General features: G+C 38.6%; 1 protein-coding gene across 4 annotated transcripts in view; it reads right to left on the reverse strand.

Moving 5' to 3' along the window:
• SDHAF3 (succinate dehydrogenase complex assembly factor 3) overlaps positions 1–20,198 on the reverse strand; it is a 64,055-nt gene extending 43,857 nt beyond the window's left edge. For 3 of the 4 annotated variants that reach the window (XR_006166213.1, XR_006166212.1, XM_042801931.1), the window contains exon 1: positions 19,963–20,198. Coding sequence is in view for 2 of the 4 variants with exons in the window: in XM_042801931.1 (XP_042657865.1) it covers positions 19,963–20,124 (162 nt within the window). In the remaining 2 variants the exon portion in view is untranslated. The remainder of the gene's footprint in view (positions 1–19,962) is intronic. The other variant, XM_042801930.1, reaches the window with a different exon arrangement.
• Between the last annotated feature and the right edge of the window lie 668 nt (positions 20,199–20,866).

Below are 20,866 nucleotides of genomic sequence, written 5' to 3' on the forward strand. Positions count from 1 at the left end.
CCAAGAAACATCAATCCCATTGCATTTGTGAAGCTGCCGGTCCACGGGAGAGCTTACACTCGTCAAAACTAAATCTGTTTAGTGATGTAGCGGAAACTCCTCCCGCTCACCAGGATCATGAAGATGCAGCAGGTGAGCACGACACGCAGATGCAGCAGGTCACGGCCCTGCACAGGAACGCATCAGATTGCGAGGGTTCCTCTACCGTCCCAGCATGTGCCCCGTTTCCCCCACAGAAAAGATGCGCAGACTAGAATAAACGGTTGTTGACACCAAAATCCACTTGTGGGCTGCTTGCTGAACTGTCCACGTGGGCTAGACATTGAAGGCATCTGCAAGGGCTGGTCCCAGGGCCGTGGCCGGGCATCGCCTTGGTGCCCTGACCATTCCGTGGTTCCCAGCCCTCCCCGGCTCCCTGCGGATCTCTGCCCCGCAGGCACGTGCACTACACTACATTCAGCCATGACGTCCACCCGCTCTTAGACTGCAGGACTAGCCTTTACTATTGACTGTTGCCTGAGAAAAACAGAACAAAACCTAACTTATCTTCTCTATGTCAAAATATAACATTTTAACATGAATTTTTAATTTCTTAAAAGAGGAAAACACTGAAAACAAAACCATACATCAATAGGGGGGGGAAGCAATGGGATCATTTATATTCTACTGTATTTATGATAAAAAATACAACAGATCTCATCTTCATTAAATTGCTTGCTATATCCACTGTAGCAGTGATTTTACAAATAACAGCTTTGCATAACATCTTCCTTTGCAGAACCCAGCTTAGTACTGCTTTATTTCATCAGGTGGGTGGAGAATTTCCCTGGGAAGGTTCTGCCACAATTACTGTCAAAATTATCAAACTTATTTGAAATATCTTTAGGATCCTATCTTCCCTCAAAAACGCTGCCTACAAGCAACCTAATGACAAATTAAAACAAACAAAAACGTCCCATTACTCAGGAAAAAGGAAACCTTTGGCAAGTAACTTTGTAACTTGCCAGTGATAGGTGCGTTATTGTACCAAAAGCTTTAATCAACAAATGGGATATGCTAAATAGTACAAGGGGTCACGAGGACTTCATCTCACATCAGAATTGAACAACTGTCAGTGGAAAAAAAAAAAAAAAAAAAAAAAAAAAAGACAAAGCCAAATAAAACAAAGTTCTTATTCATACTTCAGTTAAATCCATTACACACTGTTGCATGCTTTCTGCTGGACTACTAAATAAATTCAAGTGAAGCACTGTTAGATATCAATCCAGATAATGTATCCTAAAATTGTAATGCCGAAGACTGGAACTAAGTCTTTTGGATACCATGGAACTGATTTTCAAAAGAAGAACCTGAAAACTCATAGGCTTAATTTATTCCTACCTATACTTGTTAATGTTTATTAAAAGTGTATATTTGTGCAAATAAGTGCACAGTCCATTAAAAACAATAAAAATTAATAACGATGTAGACAGCACTCATGCCAGGATAATATTGGTTTCCAAGCCCCTGCTAATTGCTGTAAATGTCTTTCCATCACAATTACACTTCATAGTGTCTAGCACATTAACCCTCATTTCAGCCACATGTGTAATTTATATGGCTGACTTGTGTCTCAATACAAAATCAGATAAACTAAACTAAAGCCTACTGAACGTATTGTTGGAATGTAAACACACAGCCAACATCACACCTACAGAGTTACACTTATATATAAACTGAACAAATTATTGGGCAAAACCCAACACAGTATGATTTTCAGTTCTTCAGGACATATTATTCTTGGATTGAAAACAAGTGATTAGATGTACTGCAAAGGATACCAATGCATGTCAGTGATCATGTACTTTCAGAGTAATCAGGACTTGTATTTCAGTACCATTTAGTTGTGAATGCTGATTTAAATTATAACTTTCTGACTTCTATCACTGTAATTAGTTTTGCTTGAACACCAGCAACTGTGGGAATTTTCTCAGATAACATTTAAAAATTATACTATAAGTCAATTCTTCTCTCCACATCCTCTACACCAAACAGCAAAAATCACAAGGATTTGTGACCAGACAAGGCTCTGAGTAGGGGTTTCCACAGGTCCCTTCCAGCCAAGTCTTCCAAGCTACCTCTGCTTTATTACTCTACTCATTAAAAAGCCAAGATTAGTCCAAATTATATTTTAATGACTATCCCTAAGTAAAATATATTTAAAATACAAATCTCAGGTTACTGATAAGTTTTGACGTTATGTTTTGAGGATTACAAGATTTAAGATTTTTTTTAAATGTTCCAGTACTAAATATATCATACTATAACAAACAGTTATTTTCTCCCCCAAGACAAATGTATAAAAACAACTAAATCGACTACAAATTTCACTAAGACAGACAAGTTCACATACTTAAGAGATTAGTAATAGAACATAATAATCATTCAATAATCAGCTGATTTATTCAAAATGTATCAGAACATGAGGTTTTACTGAATGCACATGTAAGCTAGTTTCCATCCTATTCTGTCATAACAAACACAAAACTTCATTGGCAGCTATTTCTCATAAAAGAAACACAGACTGCACTTATTATTTTCCTCACTAAATCGAACAGTCATTAAAGTTTTATTTGTACAGTACGCAAGTGAAAAGAACAAAACCTCCTTTCCACTTGAAACACAATACACTTTATGCAACAGCACCCAAAAAATAACTGATCAACATTTACAAGCAATATATCTTAAAGCTACCAGTTCACCAAATAAGGCTCAACAACAACAAAGCATAGCTTAGAAACGCCCTAATCCACAAACTGTCATTACCCAAAGAGAAACAAACTGTATTTTCTGTCTGCTTGTCCCTGGTGTATCACATAAAATCACAGTAGCTCTCGTTTTTCCAGGGAACTTGGGAATACCTCCACACTCATCTTTATCCAAGCAAGTTTAATCAGGCTTCCTCAGGCTGCTCTTCACCCATACAACACCCTCCTACAGGCACTGCACACAATGAACTTCGCAGTGCCATGGTCTCATCTGCTGTGGCCCCTGAGAGTTTAAACTTGATCCATGACATTTCAGAAGCGGGTCAGTAAAACCGAATGACGAGAAAGTGTGCTTCCTTGCCTTATCAATGCAAAGAGCAAGTATGAATGATAGCTGAAGTATGTTCTCAAGAGGACACTGAAAGGGTTAATACCAGTGAACACTCTCATTGAATTGAAGTAGAAATTAAATTTTAAAGAAATAGTAGCATTCAAATAACATTTTTCATATCTAGGATGCAGAGTAACAGGACAGATGTCTGGCAATCCTGCCGGGCTAGAAAGACAGCAAGGGTTTTTTGTTTTTTTTTTGCTTTCTTTTCCTTCCAGAAATGTATTTTCTATCTATTCAGAGCAGAACATCCACAACTGCTGCCATACAAACACAGCGCCCCGCTCTTACGTGCAATTTCATAAAGGCCTAGAAAGTCTCCCCTTATTTTACCAGACCAGCAACAGAATAGCACTAGGGGAGTTCAGAACTTGTTTCTTAGAACTGCTCAGATATGCACACAGGTTCCTTGATAATGACTCTTGATTTGGAGAAAGTTAGATAAATCTAATGGTTGATGAGAATCTGTTAATGCAAGAGAGAAAGAATCCAGAAAAAAAGCAGTACTTGCACTTGACAGCAGAGGAGTCAGAGCTCTGTCTGCAGTAACAACTTAAAACAGTGCCAGGGAACACTGTGAGATGGTACCAGACCTCTACCACCCGCCCTGGGAGCTCAGTGCCATGGTCCCTGGCACAGGGTTTGATTAAGGATAACTAGCTTTCTCCCAAACAACTCCCAGGCCCAGCCAGTGAGCTGGCACAGATCAGGGACTGCTCCCAGGCATGTGGCCACCCTGTTTTGGAGGGTAAGAGTTTAACACCATGGACGTGGGCTGTTCCACTGCCAGCTGCAAAGCAGCCCCAGGCACATCTGATTCAGCAGTACAGCTCCAGCCCAGCAGGGCTGGGGCCAAACAGCCAATAGATCCCACCACGCTCTGCAAGAGCTGTATTCCCAAGTCGAATGCTTATTTCACACACAGTTTGGTTTTGGCTTAGAATCTCCTCTGTGATGTGCAGTTTTTGTACTGGGATAGTTTTTTCCAGAACCTTATCACTCAGCCTGCTGAGTGATAACCTTATCACTTCACCCAGGGAAGACTGGGTGGCAGAGTACACCATCCAAATGGGACAATATTTGCAATATGTTATTAAGCAGAACTAATACAAAGGTTTGCTTCAATGCAATCAAGTAAATGCTTATGTTCTTCAATTGCAAAATTCAGACTCCTTTCTCTTAATCAAACGCCCTGATACATGAATGACTTTACCTTCATACTTCAGTAAAAGAGCTGGAAGGAACTTCACCTACAGCAAGTTCTCCACACTTCCTAGTGAGGTAAAAAATAGCAAGAAATCAGTGGGATCATCAATCCTTATTATTTTTCCTCCTTACTATTGTACAACAATGCCTCAACATTCTTCCAGTTAAAAATATCCACTATTTTCTTTTTTCTATTTTCCCTGTCTTTCCTTGTGTATCTAGCTTCCTGTCTCATCCATAAGCAATACTTGTGAATAGTTTAGACAAAAGTCATTGTCTAAAACTGTGCTGCATGGACTACAATAAAAAAAGTATTTTACATCCTTATGTAAGATACAAATTTGTCTCCTACTTGCAAATTTTCAATTCTACTTAGTAAAAAAAGCAAAAAAATAGTACTATACTAAGTATTCATATTCTTTTGTACGTTTATTTTATTAACAGAAGAAATACCTTCCAATTATCAATGACAATAAGACAACAAAATTCCTCAAGTTTGTTCTCTATAGACTATGTTGCAAAAAGTACCCAGTGGTATTCAAAAAAGTCAGTCACTGCAAAATCAAACACAATTTCAGTAACAGTTTGAAAGTTTGATGTAGGCCAATTTAGCAAAGTCAAAATAAAACAGCAAGAAAACTATAAAGCATTTAATGGCTCCTGTTCAGATTTCTGCCTCTGTTTTAGCCAACAGTGCTACAAACTGCAGCATGTTGGAATGATGATTCTTTTGCCCATGATACTTTGTACTAAAAGGTACAGCAATTTCAAGATTGTTTTCCTTCTTACTAACCTGAAAGCTATTCAGTCAGATCTCGGTTTACTTTGGGAACTATTCCACAATCCTGGCAGCCAACATCTTGTTACACTTCATTTTGCTCCTTCAAATTTCATTCACCACCCTTCTACTGGCATCACCACTGAACTGGCTGCCTTCCAACCTAAAAGACTTAGCAACCTTATCAATGACAGACAATTCTGCCACCATGAACTCAGGGAAAAAAAGGGAAAATTTTCCAATTTTTTTGTGACTGATGCTACCAGGAGGTGGCCATGACTCAACCACATGCCTGCAGAAAGCAGCACAACATCACTGCTGTCCACTGAGAAGACCGTCCAGCACATCTGCAATTTTAGAACCCATTTAAATAATCTTGTGATTTCAACATGCTTTGCTGCAGGTCAAAACCATTAATTACTCAGTGAAGTAGATGGTGCCCATTGTGCTTTAACCCGAACTGGAAACTAAGCACCACACAGCCCCTTGCTTACTCGCCCCCACCTCCCAATGAGATGGGGAGGAGAATCAGAAAGAAAAAAACTAAAACTCATGGGTTGAGATAAGAACAGTTTAATAATTGAAATAAAATATTATAGTAATAATTGTAATGAAAAGGAAGATAACAAAAAGGGAGAGAAATAAAATGCAAGAAACCCAAGTGATGCACTGTTCAATTGCTCACCACCCGCTGACTGATGCCTGAGCAGTGATTCCCCCCTAAACCAACTCCCCCCAGTTTATATACTGACCATGACGTCCTATGGTATGGAATATCCCTTGGGCTGGTTCGGGTCAGCTGTCCTGGCCGTGCTCCCTCCCAGCTCCTTGTGCCCCTCCTCGCTGGCAGAACACGGGAAACTGAAAACTCCTTGACTTAGGATAAGCACTACTCGGCAACAACTAAAACATTAGCGTGTTATCAACATTATCCTCACAGTAAATCCAAAATACAGCAGTGTTCCAGTTACTAGTAAGAAAATTAACTCTATCCCAGTCAAAAGCAGGACAACACCAAACCCCTGAAATATACCATATATGTACAATATGTATCTATATTTACTTGTATACAGAAAAAAACAAGCCTCAACAGTTGGAAATAGTAAACATCTCGAAAATTCAGTTTGTAAAACACCTGTTGATACTGGATAGTTGATACTAGGCAAAGCTACAGAAAAAAAATTGTCCTTAAGAGAAGCAAGTTTGTTGTAATGTCAAATGAATTCAGAAAAACTTTTTTCTGAAAATTACGCTAATAAAACAAAATGCAGAATATAAAATTTCCTAGGAAGAGCTGATGAATATAAAATCAAGGTACAGAACCCTGAACAATTCCATATTACCCTTTATGAAAACAGGTTATTGGTAACTATTAAGTAAATGCTGATAAAAAATTCTCAAACGTTTTCAAGCTAGATAGACACAAAATATCACTTTATGATCATGAGTTTGTTCAACTTCAAAAAGCTAATGATGACATTCCACTTCTGACCAATTCATTAGTTAAATCCTATTTTAGGATGTGAGTTTCAATACATAGCAAACCTCTACTACTTGATGAACACATCACTCATAACAGTTCAGAAATATTATTTCCATGTTTCCCCATTTCTTACAAAACAGTTTAATATCTATTTATTTGAAATCAGACAATATATACTCAAGAGAAGAACTTGTAGCTGTCAGTGCTGACCTTCCACCTTAATCTTTCTGTTTTAATTGTTTTGCTATTCTCCACTGGACTAAAACATTTTTGAGCATCCCTTTATATCTCTCCATTCAGAATAAGTTGAATATAAATGACCAGAGAAATTCATCTTTACCAATGGAAAAACATACATTTATGATAATTAAAACATCCTAGTTTTGAAACATCTCAGAAAGTTAAATTATAAAAAAAAAGGCAAACCAAAATGTTTTCATCTTACAATTACAGCCTTTCCAGAAAATCAAGAACTATCAATGTTGTAAAACCAGCAGCAAGGACCAGACAACAGCAAATGGGTAAGGGCCGTATCTAAGCTGACACATGGTCTGCTCTGGTCCTGCAGGTTCTCGGGCTGCCTTTCTAGCAAAACTCAAATTATAGAACCCAAACTGCAATTTAAAGAAGCCCTTTCCCAGGAATTGTTCAGGAATGCAGATACTGGCAAAGACAGCTTTTTTCACAGTTTATTCTCCAGGGTTCAAATGGCATCCCTGGATCATCACAGGTGTCCCACCAGCAACAAGAAAGTGGTCCATATTATTTTTAAAGGGGGGTAGGGATACATACGTGTGTGTGTGTATATATATATATATTTAACAGATCTCTCACATAAAACTAAACCCTTTAGAACACACACAGGTGGATGTGTGTGAAAAATCAACAACTTGTTAGTCATACCAGGAAGCCTTCTATTACCAGCAGACTGGATCCACACAGATGGAAGGTGTCAGAGCTGGAAAGATGGAATCCATCACCTCAGCCCAGGATAAGCTGGTCCAAACGTATTCACCAATTAACAAAATAGTCTTCTACTGTGGATGTCTACAGAGGCCAAGACAGGCCTCACCCACATCCAGTTGATTTCTGGGTCATCCTCTATTCAATTAAAATACAGTTCTACACAAAACTTTGAAGAACACGGGCATCTTAGTCTATGTACTGACATTTTTCCAGCCCTGGGGTTTAATGTATCAGCAGGAAACAAAACTTTAAACAGCTTCATTGTAAAATATAAATATTTAATTATTTGTAGCATAGATTGTTCTTATCAAGGATAACAAAAACAATCCCAGGCAAACCGCCATCAATGTTTCTAAAAACAAAGGTCTACCACAACTATTTCCCTCTATCTGGTCAAGTTTGGGAAACTAGTGTGCTGCTGAGGAGTGGCATCTGCTGGCAGATAGGCACTCCACAAAAATCAGATTCACCAATAAAATAGAAAAAAAAAAATAAGGAAAATCAGAGTTCACATTATTACATTACAACTTTCATTGCTTCTTGACTGACAGGATGATGATCTTTTCCTTAACAATGTAACTCCTTTCAGTTATAGTTATGGAAGTGAACTGCCCATTAACCAGAATGACATTGCTAGCACTGCTTATGAAATTCCTTTTCACAAACTAGTGAAAAAAAAACACAGCTATACGCCATCTCATCTTTGTAAACCACTAAGGAGATAATATGTTTGTTATTTAATTAAAACTCTTCACATCATGGATTTCTTATAAATTCTTACAATGACTCACTGCAACGGATGTTAAAAAACCTGCTAGCGTGCTTCACTGCAAATAATCAACTGAATTTAAAAATTGAAGAGGCCTAGAAAACAAGTGATGATCATGATCTGCTGTCCACCTTAAAATTAATTCTAAGCATTAAAACTGTAAATGAAGTAAATACAGATAACAAGTAATTTCAACATGAACCAGAATATTCTTAATCTTAGAGCAACCTGCTTGTACCACAGCCTAAAGCTGACCTGCACTTTCCATGAGGTGTTATACTTACAAGCCATAGTTCCTGTAACCGTGGCAGCCTATAGCTTTTTGGCCTAAAATTACACTGTGAAAGACTGACACATGCCATATTTGTTTTGGAAGGGACAGAAAAAAAAAAAAAGAGATTCAGTTTAAATGTTTCACCCATGTCCAGGAATTAAAATAGGAATGTATTTTCATTTTTAAAGAAACGTTCCTACACTTAACAACACCCTGCAATACTAATATACTTTGCAACAGCACCTAAAATGTGGCATTATTATCACTAATTTTTTTCTTTTGGTGAAAAAAATATGCATATTGGGCTATTACCATACATTTCCAAAAATATAATCACTTTAACACTCAGTAGATCCCTTATGAAATAAATTTTTTTTTTTTTTTAAGAGAGTTTTTTGTCTACATACCAAGGCTCCATCTCTTCTGGGCATGCTCTAGGGGCTATCATGGCTGATCAGAATTTTGTAATGACTCCTCCTCTCAGCTGCCAGGTTAGTCAGATGAAACCAGAGGAGAAAGCTACTGTGATAGTTATCTCCCTTTCTGATACCATCGTAGCAAGCAAAGGTGGGCTTTTATGTCATGTATGTCATACTATACGATATCTGACATCAGATCTGCAGCTAAAGAACCAGCTGGTTATCCAACTACCATTATCCAATGCGGACTTGAAACATCCACAGTCATCCAATCACTAGACTTTTAGAAATTAAAGGAGGCTGCTGTTGGTAAACACAAGCCATGCTCACAGCCAGACTCAGCCCTGGTGCCCCCATCGCTCCACCGTGACCTGGTCACAGCTTTTCCCAACTCCCGCCCAGGCCCACGGCATCAGAAGCCTGCAGGTGGAAACCGGGGAGCTGCCGTGCACATCTCAGTGCAGAGTCCGAGACACAGCCTGGGCACGATCCCTGATGGATGTCCTAAGGGTACTTCACTGGGCCAAGAATGCTTGCTGGAAAATTTACATTACTGATCTAGATTACAAGATGAGAACCTCAAAAGAATGACTTTGTGGGAAAAAATAAGGAACAAAATACTATACAGTGAGCCAAAAAATATACATCTATTAAGGAATACATGAAGAAGAAAGTAATTAAGTTGATAAAAGTGCCAGAGAAAAGCCTCAAGAGGAATGAACAAAGCAAACGTATCATGTTGGACTGTTTCAACACAAGACTATGAGAAAAATACTTTGAAAAACTCCAAGAACTTTCCAACTGCAAGAAAAAAGGGACTTTCACCGTGCCAGTATCTGCTGAAAAATGTAGAATCATATGCTGGCAGTCTATAAAGTTCCTCTAATGTGATGAGGATATTTTTAAAAATTTTTAAGTATCACGGAGGCTAGTACAGGGTGTTTATCTTAGGTTGGTTCTCCATCACAGGTTTGACTCATCTACAAATCCAATTGTGAAAAACAATTTGAGTGAATATCATCACAAACTGAGAGACCAGCACTCTAAAGAAGGAAGCATGGAAGAGAAATATAGAGAGATCAGATATATTTCTCCAATAACGAAAAACAAAAATGAGCTTCAGAAAAGCAAACTTCAGCATCACTGGGGAACCAGAAGTGCCAGGGCAACATCTTGAAGGATAACAGTGTTGTAAGGTGCCCTTTTCCCTGATAGGGTACCAAAGGGTGGCCATGCTAAACAATGTAAATTACTGGGGTAGCTGCTGTGTTTTGCTACTGGGGTAGCAAACTGCCCCAATGCAAATCAAAACCAGAAAGCACATTATGAAAACATTATGGCTAAACCAGGTAGAAACCACAGTAAAGTTTTTGAATTAAAAAGCCTTCTCAAAATCTGCAGCAGTATGTTAACAAATCTCAACATGTATTTGAATAAATGATTTAACAAGAATTGAATCTAGTTTAGATTCTAGTTTAGAACTAGAAAAATTTAGTTTATATTAGAAAATTCATTACTCTACTTGTTTCTAGTACAGGAACAAGCCTTCTCAACTTAAGTATTTGCTGCCATCATGTGTATACTTCAAAAACTGCAATCTTATGAAGGATATTTTTCAAGTCAAAAATCAGCTATCAGACTACAGGAGAGCACTGCAGACTTCAGTTAGAAACTGATGAAGTTTCAAAGACTGCTAATATAATACAAATTCTTCCCTCAATACAGACTGCATATACATCAAACAGCATACAAACTCAATTCAATTACAAAGACCACGTTTCCACTATGCAATCATAAAAAGCAAGAAACTGGTTATGAACAAAATGGTATTTGGTGGTCTACATAAAATAAACCAATTGCTCTGGTTCATGCCATGTAAATATCAATATTACCAACACAACTCAATACCTTCAGCCATGACATTTCCAAAGAAGCAATGGTGATGGGGACTTAAACCCTTCTACCAGGCTTCTGGTTCAGATTCAGAAAAAAAGAAAGAAAAAAAAAAAAAAAAGAAAAAAAAGAGAAGGTTGCAGTGACCTAATGATCTGTTAATTTCCTCTAAATTAAGGAATAGAATAGTTCAGGAAGAAGAAAAATGAAAAGATTAGTATAAAATAGCATAAAACTAGTGCACCAATTTTACATCAATCAGGAATACCCATGAGCAAAGGAATATGCATCTACATTTCAAAGATCAATTGCTAGCCAGTCTTGAAAGATGGGTACAAGATCAACTTAGTAAGTATTCTACAGATTTAGCTAGTTATTGCAGGAGGGAAAGAAGTGCATCATGTTCTCTTTTGCCTCAGTCTGCTCTGTTGCTCACTGGTATCCTTGAAACAATAAAAAAGGAGCATACAGGGAGGGCTCAAGCTCCCCACATATCACTAAGCCTAGAAAACAACATTCAGTAACTCTACGTCTAGTATCACTTCTAACTTACTGTTAGTAAGTACTTTTAGTATATTTCATTAGAAATATCTCATTAACATTACTTCTGGAAATGACCTTTAAAAACCTATAAATTCAAACATTTTATCAGAGACTATGGGTAAATACGTTTTTGAAATCATATCCTTTAGAAAATGCAGTTTGAAATTAGCAGCTCTGAGACACAGAAATAAAAATATCTCATCAGAAATTTTCTGCTCCGTGTATTCCCAGGAGTGAGCTGCATAAACAGCAGGATATCAATCAGAAGATGTATGGTTGTAGATACAGTCAGCTTCAACATTAAAACAGCCAAAGCTCCTGGCATTACAAAAGATGGATAAAACAACATAAAGATTGATGAAGATGCTACTAAATACAAGATTATGAAGTTGAAATGTGCAAACTGACTTTAATATTAGTGAACAGTATAAAAAAGCCTTCATCCCTTAATGGGTCCAAATACATCAGTGTGTCTTAAATACAGCTCTATATTCAGATGTGATACATGCATCTGGGGCTTTAAAAATCCTCCAATTTGTATAATGCTACTTGTGCAGACATCTCACATGATACTGAAAGAATAATGGAAAAAAAAAACAATTTCAAAACAATTATTCAGATGTGTTCTAGATTCCATTTTAACTCGCAAAAAATATCTATTTTGTGACTACATAGGACAGAAAAGCATACCCATACAGTATGCGCAATTACAGCACTCATAATATTATTGCAGTAATTACAAAACATGGTACTTGACGGCACTTGTGGAAAGTTGGCAGTGTTTATAGCGTTGATAGTGGAAATGCACTGAAAACACAGTAAAACTACCATGCTTACAAAACACTACAAGCTGACAATATTCACATAAGTACTAAACAAATGCTAAAAGGAAGGTATCAATAAAATATAAACAAACAGAAATCCTTATAAATTAGCAATTCCAATTCATGCTCAGTTTGTCTGTTTGACCCACTATATTGTCTTCAAACAGAACAAAGTTCAGAAGATCTGTGGATTTGTTACCTCAATATTATCTTCACCTGAAAACCTAATCTGGTAAGTTTCTCTAAATTCAACTGTACAATACTTTAAATAATACAAATAGACAGTACTGGAATGTTAAGATGGGGGCAGAGCAATCAGAATACCTATCTCCACCTCCTTTTTTTTTTTTTTTTTTAAAGTCTAAGAAAACAAGAAATCTAACAAGACTCATAACTTGCACACATACAATTTGAAGACAACGTTTTAAGACATACATTTTCTTCTGTACCCTGTACCAAGTTAAACTTCTTGAAATGGCTGTCAAGAAACACTGAAAAAGCAGAATCAGGCTAATTTGCAGCAAGTAAGATAAACCCTTAGATTCAAAGAGTACTCAGGGTTCTGAATGCACACTGCCAAAATAATGGATTCCTGATTGGTTCTAACTTAAAACAATCTGGAGGCCCTGAAAATTAAGTGCTATTATGTATATAATTTATACATAATAAAGGCTTTTAGTTTCCTAAATTTCAAACGCAAACACAAGCACTACAGTACGTGAGCTAGCATGGTTATGCATATGTGTCTCACATGGCTTGGACAGAATTTTATACTACCACTAGATGGAAACCTGAATTACCTTTTAAACTGCCAATTCCATAAGTGCTCCATTTCTGGTTCTGCTTCTACTGTGTCTGACCGGACCATTCCTATTTTCTTATTTAGAGATCTAAACACAGGCTGGCTGTCACAAACCTGCACTCATTAGGAAAGTAACCATGAGCAGGCATACACAAAACTTCTACAGTGCCTTCAAATCGGAGAGATTAACAAATATGCCCTGCTCATTTCCCAAACCAGTGCTACTCAATGCAAGGAATAAACTGTTAACACATATTAGAGATTTACCCTACTTCTACAGCAATTTAAACTTCTCAATCTAAGTTACAACTAATAACAATTGTACTCTGCAAATAAATTTCAGTTGGGATTTAACTAATGCCACTCTAAATATCAGAGACATGTTATATACTTCACAAATACATGCAATGATCAAATTATCTGAAATCTATAAACCTATTTGCACACCACATTTATACAAAGTTCTATCACTTCATTGGAATTTACCATGTGACGTTTATAACCTGAGATGACTGGCACACACAAGTGACTGACATTTCTGTCTGATATGACCCCAATGACTCAGATATTATTTCCTGCTGTGTCAAAACAGTTGTAAATAAAGACTTCAACTAACAGTCACAGTTATCAGGACAGCCACATGACTAGCTACATGCAACCATAGATATGATAATACAGAGATAATTGGCATAGTAACATGGCAGAAGCATTGAGAGTATTGATGCCGCAGCTAATGAAATTTTGAATTTGGTAAATAGTAGAGGTCTAAAACAAAATCTCACATTTGCCTTTAAGTCTTACTTTCCATCAACTCTAGACCACACCATTTTTGAAATAGGAAAAAACAATGCGATGTATTTACACATAACAAAGTTAAACAAAAGAAGTTAATCAAATGCTATCACATACCAATATGTACAGAGAAAAAAAAAAAAAAAAAAGAATCACTGGCCTTAGCAGTGGGCAGGTGAATCTGCAAGAGAATGACACCGGTCTTCAGATGAGGAGTACCAAATGCCCATTCCCATGATGGCTGTGCACCATACACAAACCAGTGGGTATCTACCAGGTTACCCCAAGCCTCTCCACATGAAAAAGCTCCTAGACCACCTTAATTCTCCATGGAAGATGAGTAGACATCAGCTCCTGCTTCTAAACCAAAATCTGAAGAAGCACTGAAAGTATGGAAGTGATGCCATAAGATGGAAAGGATGTTATTACCTTGAAACTCTGCTGTAAGTATCCATGTGGTCAACCTTTGCCTTTATTTTTTTGGTCAAAGGGACAACTGCACATGAACACTGCTTCAGGAAACTCACCAAATCATGGGTGCACCAAGTCGAAATTACCATCTTAAACAGGTAGACTTCAAATCTTACAGCAAAGCAGGTCACCAGAAACACCAGGTCAGAGCAGCAGGCTGATTTCCTGCGGCTGGTCATACCCAAATCCCACATGCTCTTCAATTTATCAGCCACAACTCCACAGCTCTCAGAAAAGTGAGAAATTCTTTCCTGTCTTTTGAGAAATATCAAAGAAAATAGAGGAAATTGTCTCCAATTTAGTTCTTACAAATTAATACCCAGTGAACACCTTAAGTGGGGGCTAAATACGTAAGCCTCAGTACGAATTTACTCTTAATAAGAAGGCTTTCATCCAGATAGCCATAAAAATCACTAAAAACAAATTCCAATGTATCCGGTAATGTTACAATGAAATACTACTCTTAAATCCTATTTCACAACTTTTATTAAAGTCATAAAATGGCAAAAACCTTAAAGTCATATTTCACTTCCAACAAAATGTATTTCTTTGTCAGGCAAATAAAAGATCACTTATATAATGTACTTCACTGAAACTGAGAGCAGAATACAGAAAGTCAGCAGCAGATTTAGAATTATGCAACCTATATATTTGCTGAAAGACAGTACAAAGGGCAACCCACACATCCCATTCCCATCCTAGTCTTACTCCAGTACTGGCCACAATTTCCTCTTCCACCCACCCAACTTTCCTTGGCTATTTGCTCTTAAAATTCTCATTTGAGTTCCAGAAGCTTAAAAATAAAACAAGAAGGGGATGGACGCTTATACTAGCCCAAAGAATTAAGAAGCAAAAAATCCTCTAAGTGTATCCACTCACAAGCAGAAAAAGATGTATCAGGGCAACTATGTCCTGGGAAATATCATGAGACCATCCCACAATCATCTCAGCAAACTAAGTACTGCAAGTGACATGGGCAACTGAAAACAAATTTGATGAATTACAATTATTTGTATCATGCTAGTTCAAAAAATTAGCCATTCTTGAGAGGCTACGTGACCAGGATCCCCAGACAGAAAGATACAGTTCCACCTTAATTTTACCAATATAATGCCTAGATTTGTTATCAGGGATGAAAAAATGTCACCTTTCTTCCAAGTATAGAGCAGCAGATGCCAGCTCCCAAATCAGTCTCAGTTCATTTGAAAGCTTACAAAAAGGCTTTCAGAGTCAAGAGTGGCCAAAGCATTTCCAAGGCAATTTATTCAATCTATTAGATGTGAGAAAATGTCATGTAATTCTGCAGAATGATTCTGCTCATCTCAAGATAGTCCAGACCTTCCAATCTACAGGGTCAGGCTTTTTAAACAAGCTAAGTAGGAAACAGTCATTTTCAAAATTAAAAGCAGAATTAACTTAAATGATGTAAAAAAAATGATTAGTGAAATTACTTAGGTGAATATGCTACATTATATCATTTGTAACCTGGAATAAAGTAATCAATATTATCTTAGTATTACCTATTCTTAAGTAAGCATTCTCATCAGCTACCATACGATTTAGAAGACTGTTGAACTAATTCACTTACCATAGCTGTCAACATTAATTCAATAGCATTCCAAGCTAATAATCACTATCAATCTAATTATATCAGCCATCTCCTGTAAATGAGTACCAATTATTTTAATTAAAATATTAAATATTTAGAAAATAGAAAGGAACATGTATTAATAATTTATATACTTAATTTGAATCTACCTGAACAACCACAGTTCCTGAACAACCAAGCCTGTTTCATTGTATCCCCCTTTAATACTTTCCAGCTGGTTTCAAGACACAAACCATTAATCCAACACCAATGATAGGAAAAATTAAGAATTTACATTGTTCTACTTTTATATAAATGCATACGTACTTGCAGACTACTTCTATCAGTATTATTCACTTAAGAACTCTTCCAATAATATTCAAAGGATAGTTTCCCTATTTTGTAAAGGCAAACAGGTCAGTTTAGCTTTCCCATAAAATTACATTAGCCATCTATGCAGTTGGGTTCTAACACTAAACCCCTCAATTCCTGTGCATGGCAAACAAGGGGATCCCTCCTCATTATTTTTATATGAAAACAATATAAATCACTTGCCTACTAAGGCAGTATCACTCGGGAGCCTTTTTACTCCCATTTCTTTTTAAAGTTAATCTTTGAAATCTCCCTTTAAGGCTTCACCTGTGCTTTTGTGGACTGTAAAGATATTCAAAATGCCTGTCCCCTGTCTGAGAATTAGGCTGAGTATTCAGGTCCTGCACTGAGATTTCGTATCTTCCCAAAAGCTACAGTACAGAAACTACCATTAAAGAACCATGGCAATACTAGAAACCACAGTTGTTTGAATGCCCTGTAAAATTAAGATTCCTTTAACAATTATTTTTAAAGCTTTTACAGCAAAATCCCACAGCTTTTTCACCACGTTTCACAAGGAAAAAAGGGAATTTTCTCAGCTTATTTTCTTTGATAAACAATCAATGTGCTCAGTTACCTTGAATTATCATGTTTTAAATACCAAGGAGGAAAAAAAAAAAATCATTTGGCACAACCATAATGTGATTAAAATGCCAGGTCTGTTAACTAAACAATTAGCAAATACAAATCAAATTGGAGGACAAGAAAGCATACCCCAAACACAGACTATAAACTAGTATATTCAAGCATACACAAGAGGTCTGACTATCCAAAAAAAGCCTCAAGAATTTTAAGAAAAGTCAAGCAATTTCTTGCTAAAATAAGTTGTCCTTGGAAATTTTCATTCAGAAAAGCATATGGGGTGGCTTAATAAGATTATATTTCATATTGAAGTCCTTATTCAAAGTCAGGAAACATCCATGCAATCATCATATCCATAATCTTCACCTTCTGGTGATATACATTAAGATACACTATTTTAATATAAAATTATGAACACTATTTTTCTGTAACAGGAAACATCATGCCACTCTGTACCAGATACCCTGCATGCAATCGAAGACACGAGGAAACAATTTTTCCAGATGGAAGTTGAGTACTGACAACAGTAAAGTGCATACAGGAAGGTATAAGCGTACCTCATGAACAAGCAAATCAGAAAGAAAAGTGTCTGACATATGCAACATCTCAAAAAACTGTTAACAGAGCTATAACTTTGCATTTTTCAAAAAAAAAAAAAGGTAAAATTTAACAGGGAATATAAACATCATTTTGTAATAATGTTGCAGTGATTTGGTTGGTTGGTTGGTTTTTTTTTTTATTAAAGCAAAAACAGACAAACCAAACAAAGTAGATATGGAGGCAAGAAGTACAGTTACAGTTCATGTATGTGAAGCAGCATATCACAACTTCACACATTGATAACTGTGTGATTCATTCGCCCTTCAGGACCCTGGCGCTTCGCAGGTACACGGCTGTGTTCTGCAAGAACTGTTCTAGAACCTCCAGCCTATTTCTGATTAAATGAGTGTCCTGCTGCCCAGGAAGGGTGCAAAGAGGAACCCAACATGAACTAGAGCATCTTTCTCTGTTACCTAATCCAAGCCATCTACCATCCACCTTCCTCAGTTATCTAGTTCAAGTCTTCAAGGGGTTGGGAGCCATAGCATAGCATAAAATGCAGAGTGAGTCCCACGGGCCAAAAACATTAAAGTCCAATTTAAATTTCGTCCTTGAAACAGAATATTATTTGGGGGAGAAAAAAATCCCAGAACAAAACAAAAATTAAAGATGAAAAGGGCCACGTTAACTATGTGCTAAATATCTACCAGCATCTGGTTAGAAGACAGACGTATTTGCAAAGATCTTTATATGCACACATTCAAAACAGTTATTAGTTTCCTTTCCTTGAACATATCTAATAGCACTAAACATCAGGTTTCAAAATTTTACTTGTTCCTCACAGTCTAATTTTTTTCCCCAGTTTTCCCTGTAATCTACTCTTAAACCATTTTAAAACTGAGAAACATTTTCACTGTTTACTTCACATAAATGGCTAAAGATATTTCAACATAAACATCTTGTTCCTCTTCTAAAACTACTTTAAGATTTTAGTACTGAAAATAGTAATCCATAACTTGTCTTTTTAGCTCATGTTAAAATTGGAAGCAGCGATGCAGAAACATTTTGGCAATATCAGGTAAACAGTAATTGAGAATTACAATAGCATCAGGCATTTGAGAGGCAGATACAAGTTTTCCTAATTTCTGGATCTATCAGTTGGCAAGAGGCAATTAAAATACACTTGTTCCTTTCCTCTGAAGAGGATACCAGGCAGTGTTCTCCCTGCTGGTTCCTGATGCCCCGGTGCAAGGGTAATGGAGGTGCCTTACTCCAAGATCTCAGGTGCAGAAGGTAGAAAGGATGGTTCAGATCTGTCCTCATTACTCTTGTTTGCAAACCAGGAGGCACTGAACAGTACCCACACTAACCAGCTCCCAGGGCAGAGCAGAATAAAATTTTCTCCCACAGAAAGGAAAAGAGTTTTGAGATTCAAAAATACTATTAAATGAGCATGAAAATTAATGAGAAGCTTGTCTATAGATCTGCCTCTTGCAGTTGTTTTTATGCTTTAATTGAAGATTTTCCTCTGTGAATTGTCTATAACATTTGCCTGTTGTGTGGATTTTTTGAGGTCTATTAATAGCTTAGCATCTGCTGGAGTTCAGGCATGTGGGGAAAGCGCTTCAAGAGTCTCCCTCCTCTGCTGCTGGTGAAACTTTTTACATCCTAATCACTTATGAGCCATCTGCTTTTCCGTCGTTGGTGAAACCAGACACTAAGCTCAGGGGGAGAGGCAGTGGGGGGCTCAGCAGAGAAGCGATGTTCACTCAATACTTGTTTACTTAGAAAACACTCTGAAAAAATGTCACTCAAAAAAGCTCATGGGAAAGCTATTTACACCTATGTATTTAGCTAATTATAGTTATACAATTAGCTATGTATGTAGTTATAAATATATATGTACACGTTTATATCACATATTATTATAAATTATACAGATAATTCTGCGCATATCTTTTTATATATGTATAGATAGCCAATTATCTAATTGTCGTCATTGTTATGTATACTCGTGGGTGCATAGTTACAATCACACGTAGATGAGGCAAGGAGGAACCGCAGAAGACAACCTGCCCAGAGATGCGGAATTACAAGGAATTTCCTAACTCTGGAACGCGTTCGCCCTTCGGGGGCGGGTGCCGGCGGAAGCCTCTCTGAGCGCACGATCCCGCGCCCCAGCGGCACTCCGCGGCGAAGGAGCGAACTGGCGTTCCTCCACCTCGCTCTCAAGGCCGCGGAAGGTCGCGGAGCCCGGCGAGCTGCCGCGGCGGCAGGTCACGGCAGGGCTGGCAGGGACGGCGGGCGAGGCTGCGGCCGCCGGCCCAAGGGCGGGCTGCGAGGGGCCGGGCCCCCTCGCCGGGGCGGCCGCCCGGGCCTCCCCTGCGCACCGGCGGCCCCGCCGCGGGAAGCGGCGCCGGTAGCCGGGGCCGGGCTCGGAGCCGCCCGCGGCCAAGGAGGCGGCTCCCCCCCCCCCCCGCCCCCGCCCGCCCGTCGGAGCCCCGCGGGGTGCGGGCACTTGCCTCCCATTCCCGCAGGAAGCGCTGGGCCTCGGCGGGCCCGGCGGCCTTGTGCTTCCTGAACTCGTCCTTCACGTAGCGGTCCCCCAGCGCCCGCAGGGCGGCCGGCAGCGCCCGGTGCAGCAGCAGGATCCGCCGGTACAGACCCCGCGCGCCGCCCGGCATGGCGGAGCGGCGCCCGCCGGAGCCCTGAAGCGGCCGCACCGGGGGCGGGGCGAGGGGGCCGAGCTCCGGGCCGGGCCGGGCCGGGCCGGGCCTAGCGCCGGGAGGAGCGTCCCGCCTGCCGACTTCAGTGACTGCACGAGTATAGGCGCGTCTTGAAGCTAAAGCTCCGCATCGTAGCTCAGAAAAAAAATAACGCCGGGTAAACCCAGAGCCTGCTCTTGTCAGAATATCCACATGCACCCTGTGTCATCTGCACAGCGTTTAAAACGGTACCAAGAAAGTCAGTTGCAAGTATTAAAACAGGTGAAGGGTGATTAATCAGTTCGTGTTGCTTCGAAAAGATGTGTGCAGGTGACAGGGATCACCGTAAAAATAAAATAAAAAACCCAGCTAATTTTTATCTCTGTTATCATCACCAGAAGCACAAACTGTGACTTTACACCTGAGTAGAATTTGGTGCAAATTAATCAGTCCACTAAAACCAAACACTTTTTTTTTTTTTTTTTTTTTTTTTTTTTTAAGCGTGGGTGAGAGACAAGAGGAGACATAGTAAAAAATCTTACTGCCTGCACCGGGCTGCTCAGGATTTTGTGCCACTACACTGTTACCACCAAGCTCCTGCTTTCTGTTACCTCTCACCTACAGCCCCAGCTGCAACTCCCCACCTCTCTATAAAGTTTTTCCAGCTGTTTAACGTCACATCCAACCCACTCACATGGAAAAATCTTCATATGTCAACAGC

Source organism: Tyto alba, unplaced genomic scaffold, assembly GCF_018691265.1.
Source record: "Tyto alba isolate M040663 unplaced genomic scaffold, T.alba_DEE_v4.0 Super-Scaffold_38, whole genome shotgun sequence".
Classification (NCBI taxonomy): Eukaryota; Metazoa; Chordata; class Aves; order Strigiformes; family Tytonidae; genus Tyto; species Tyto alba.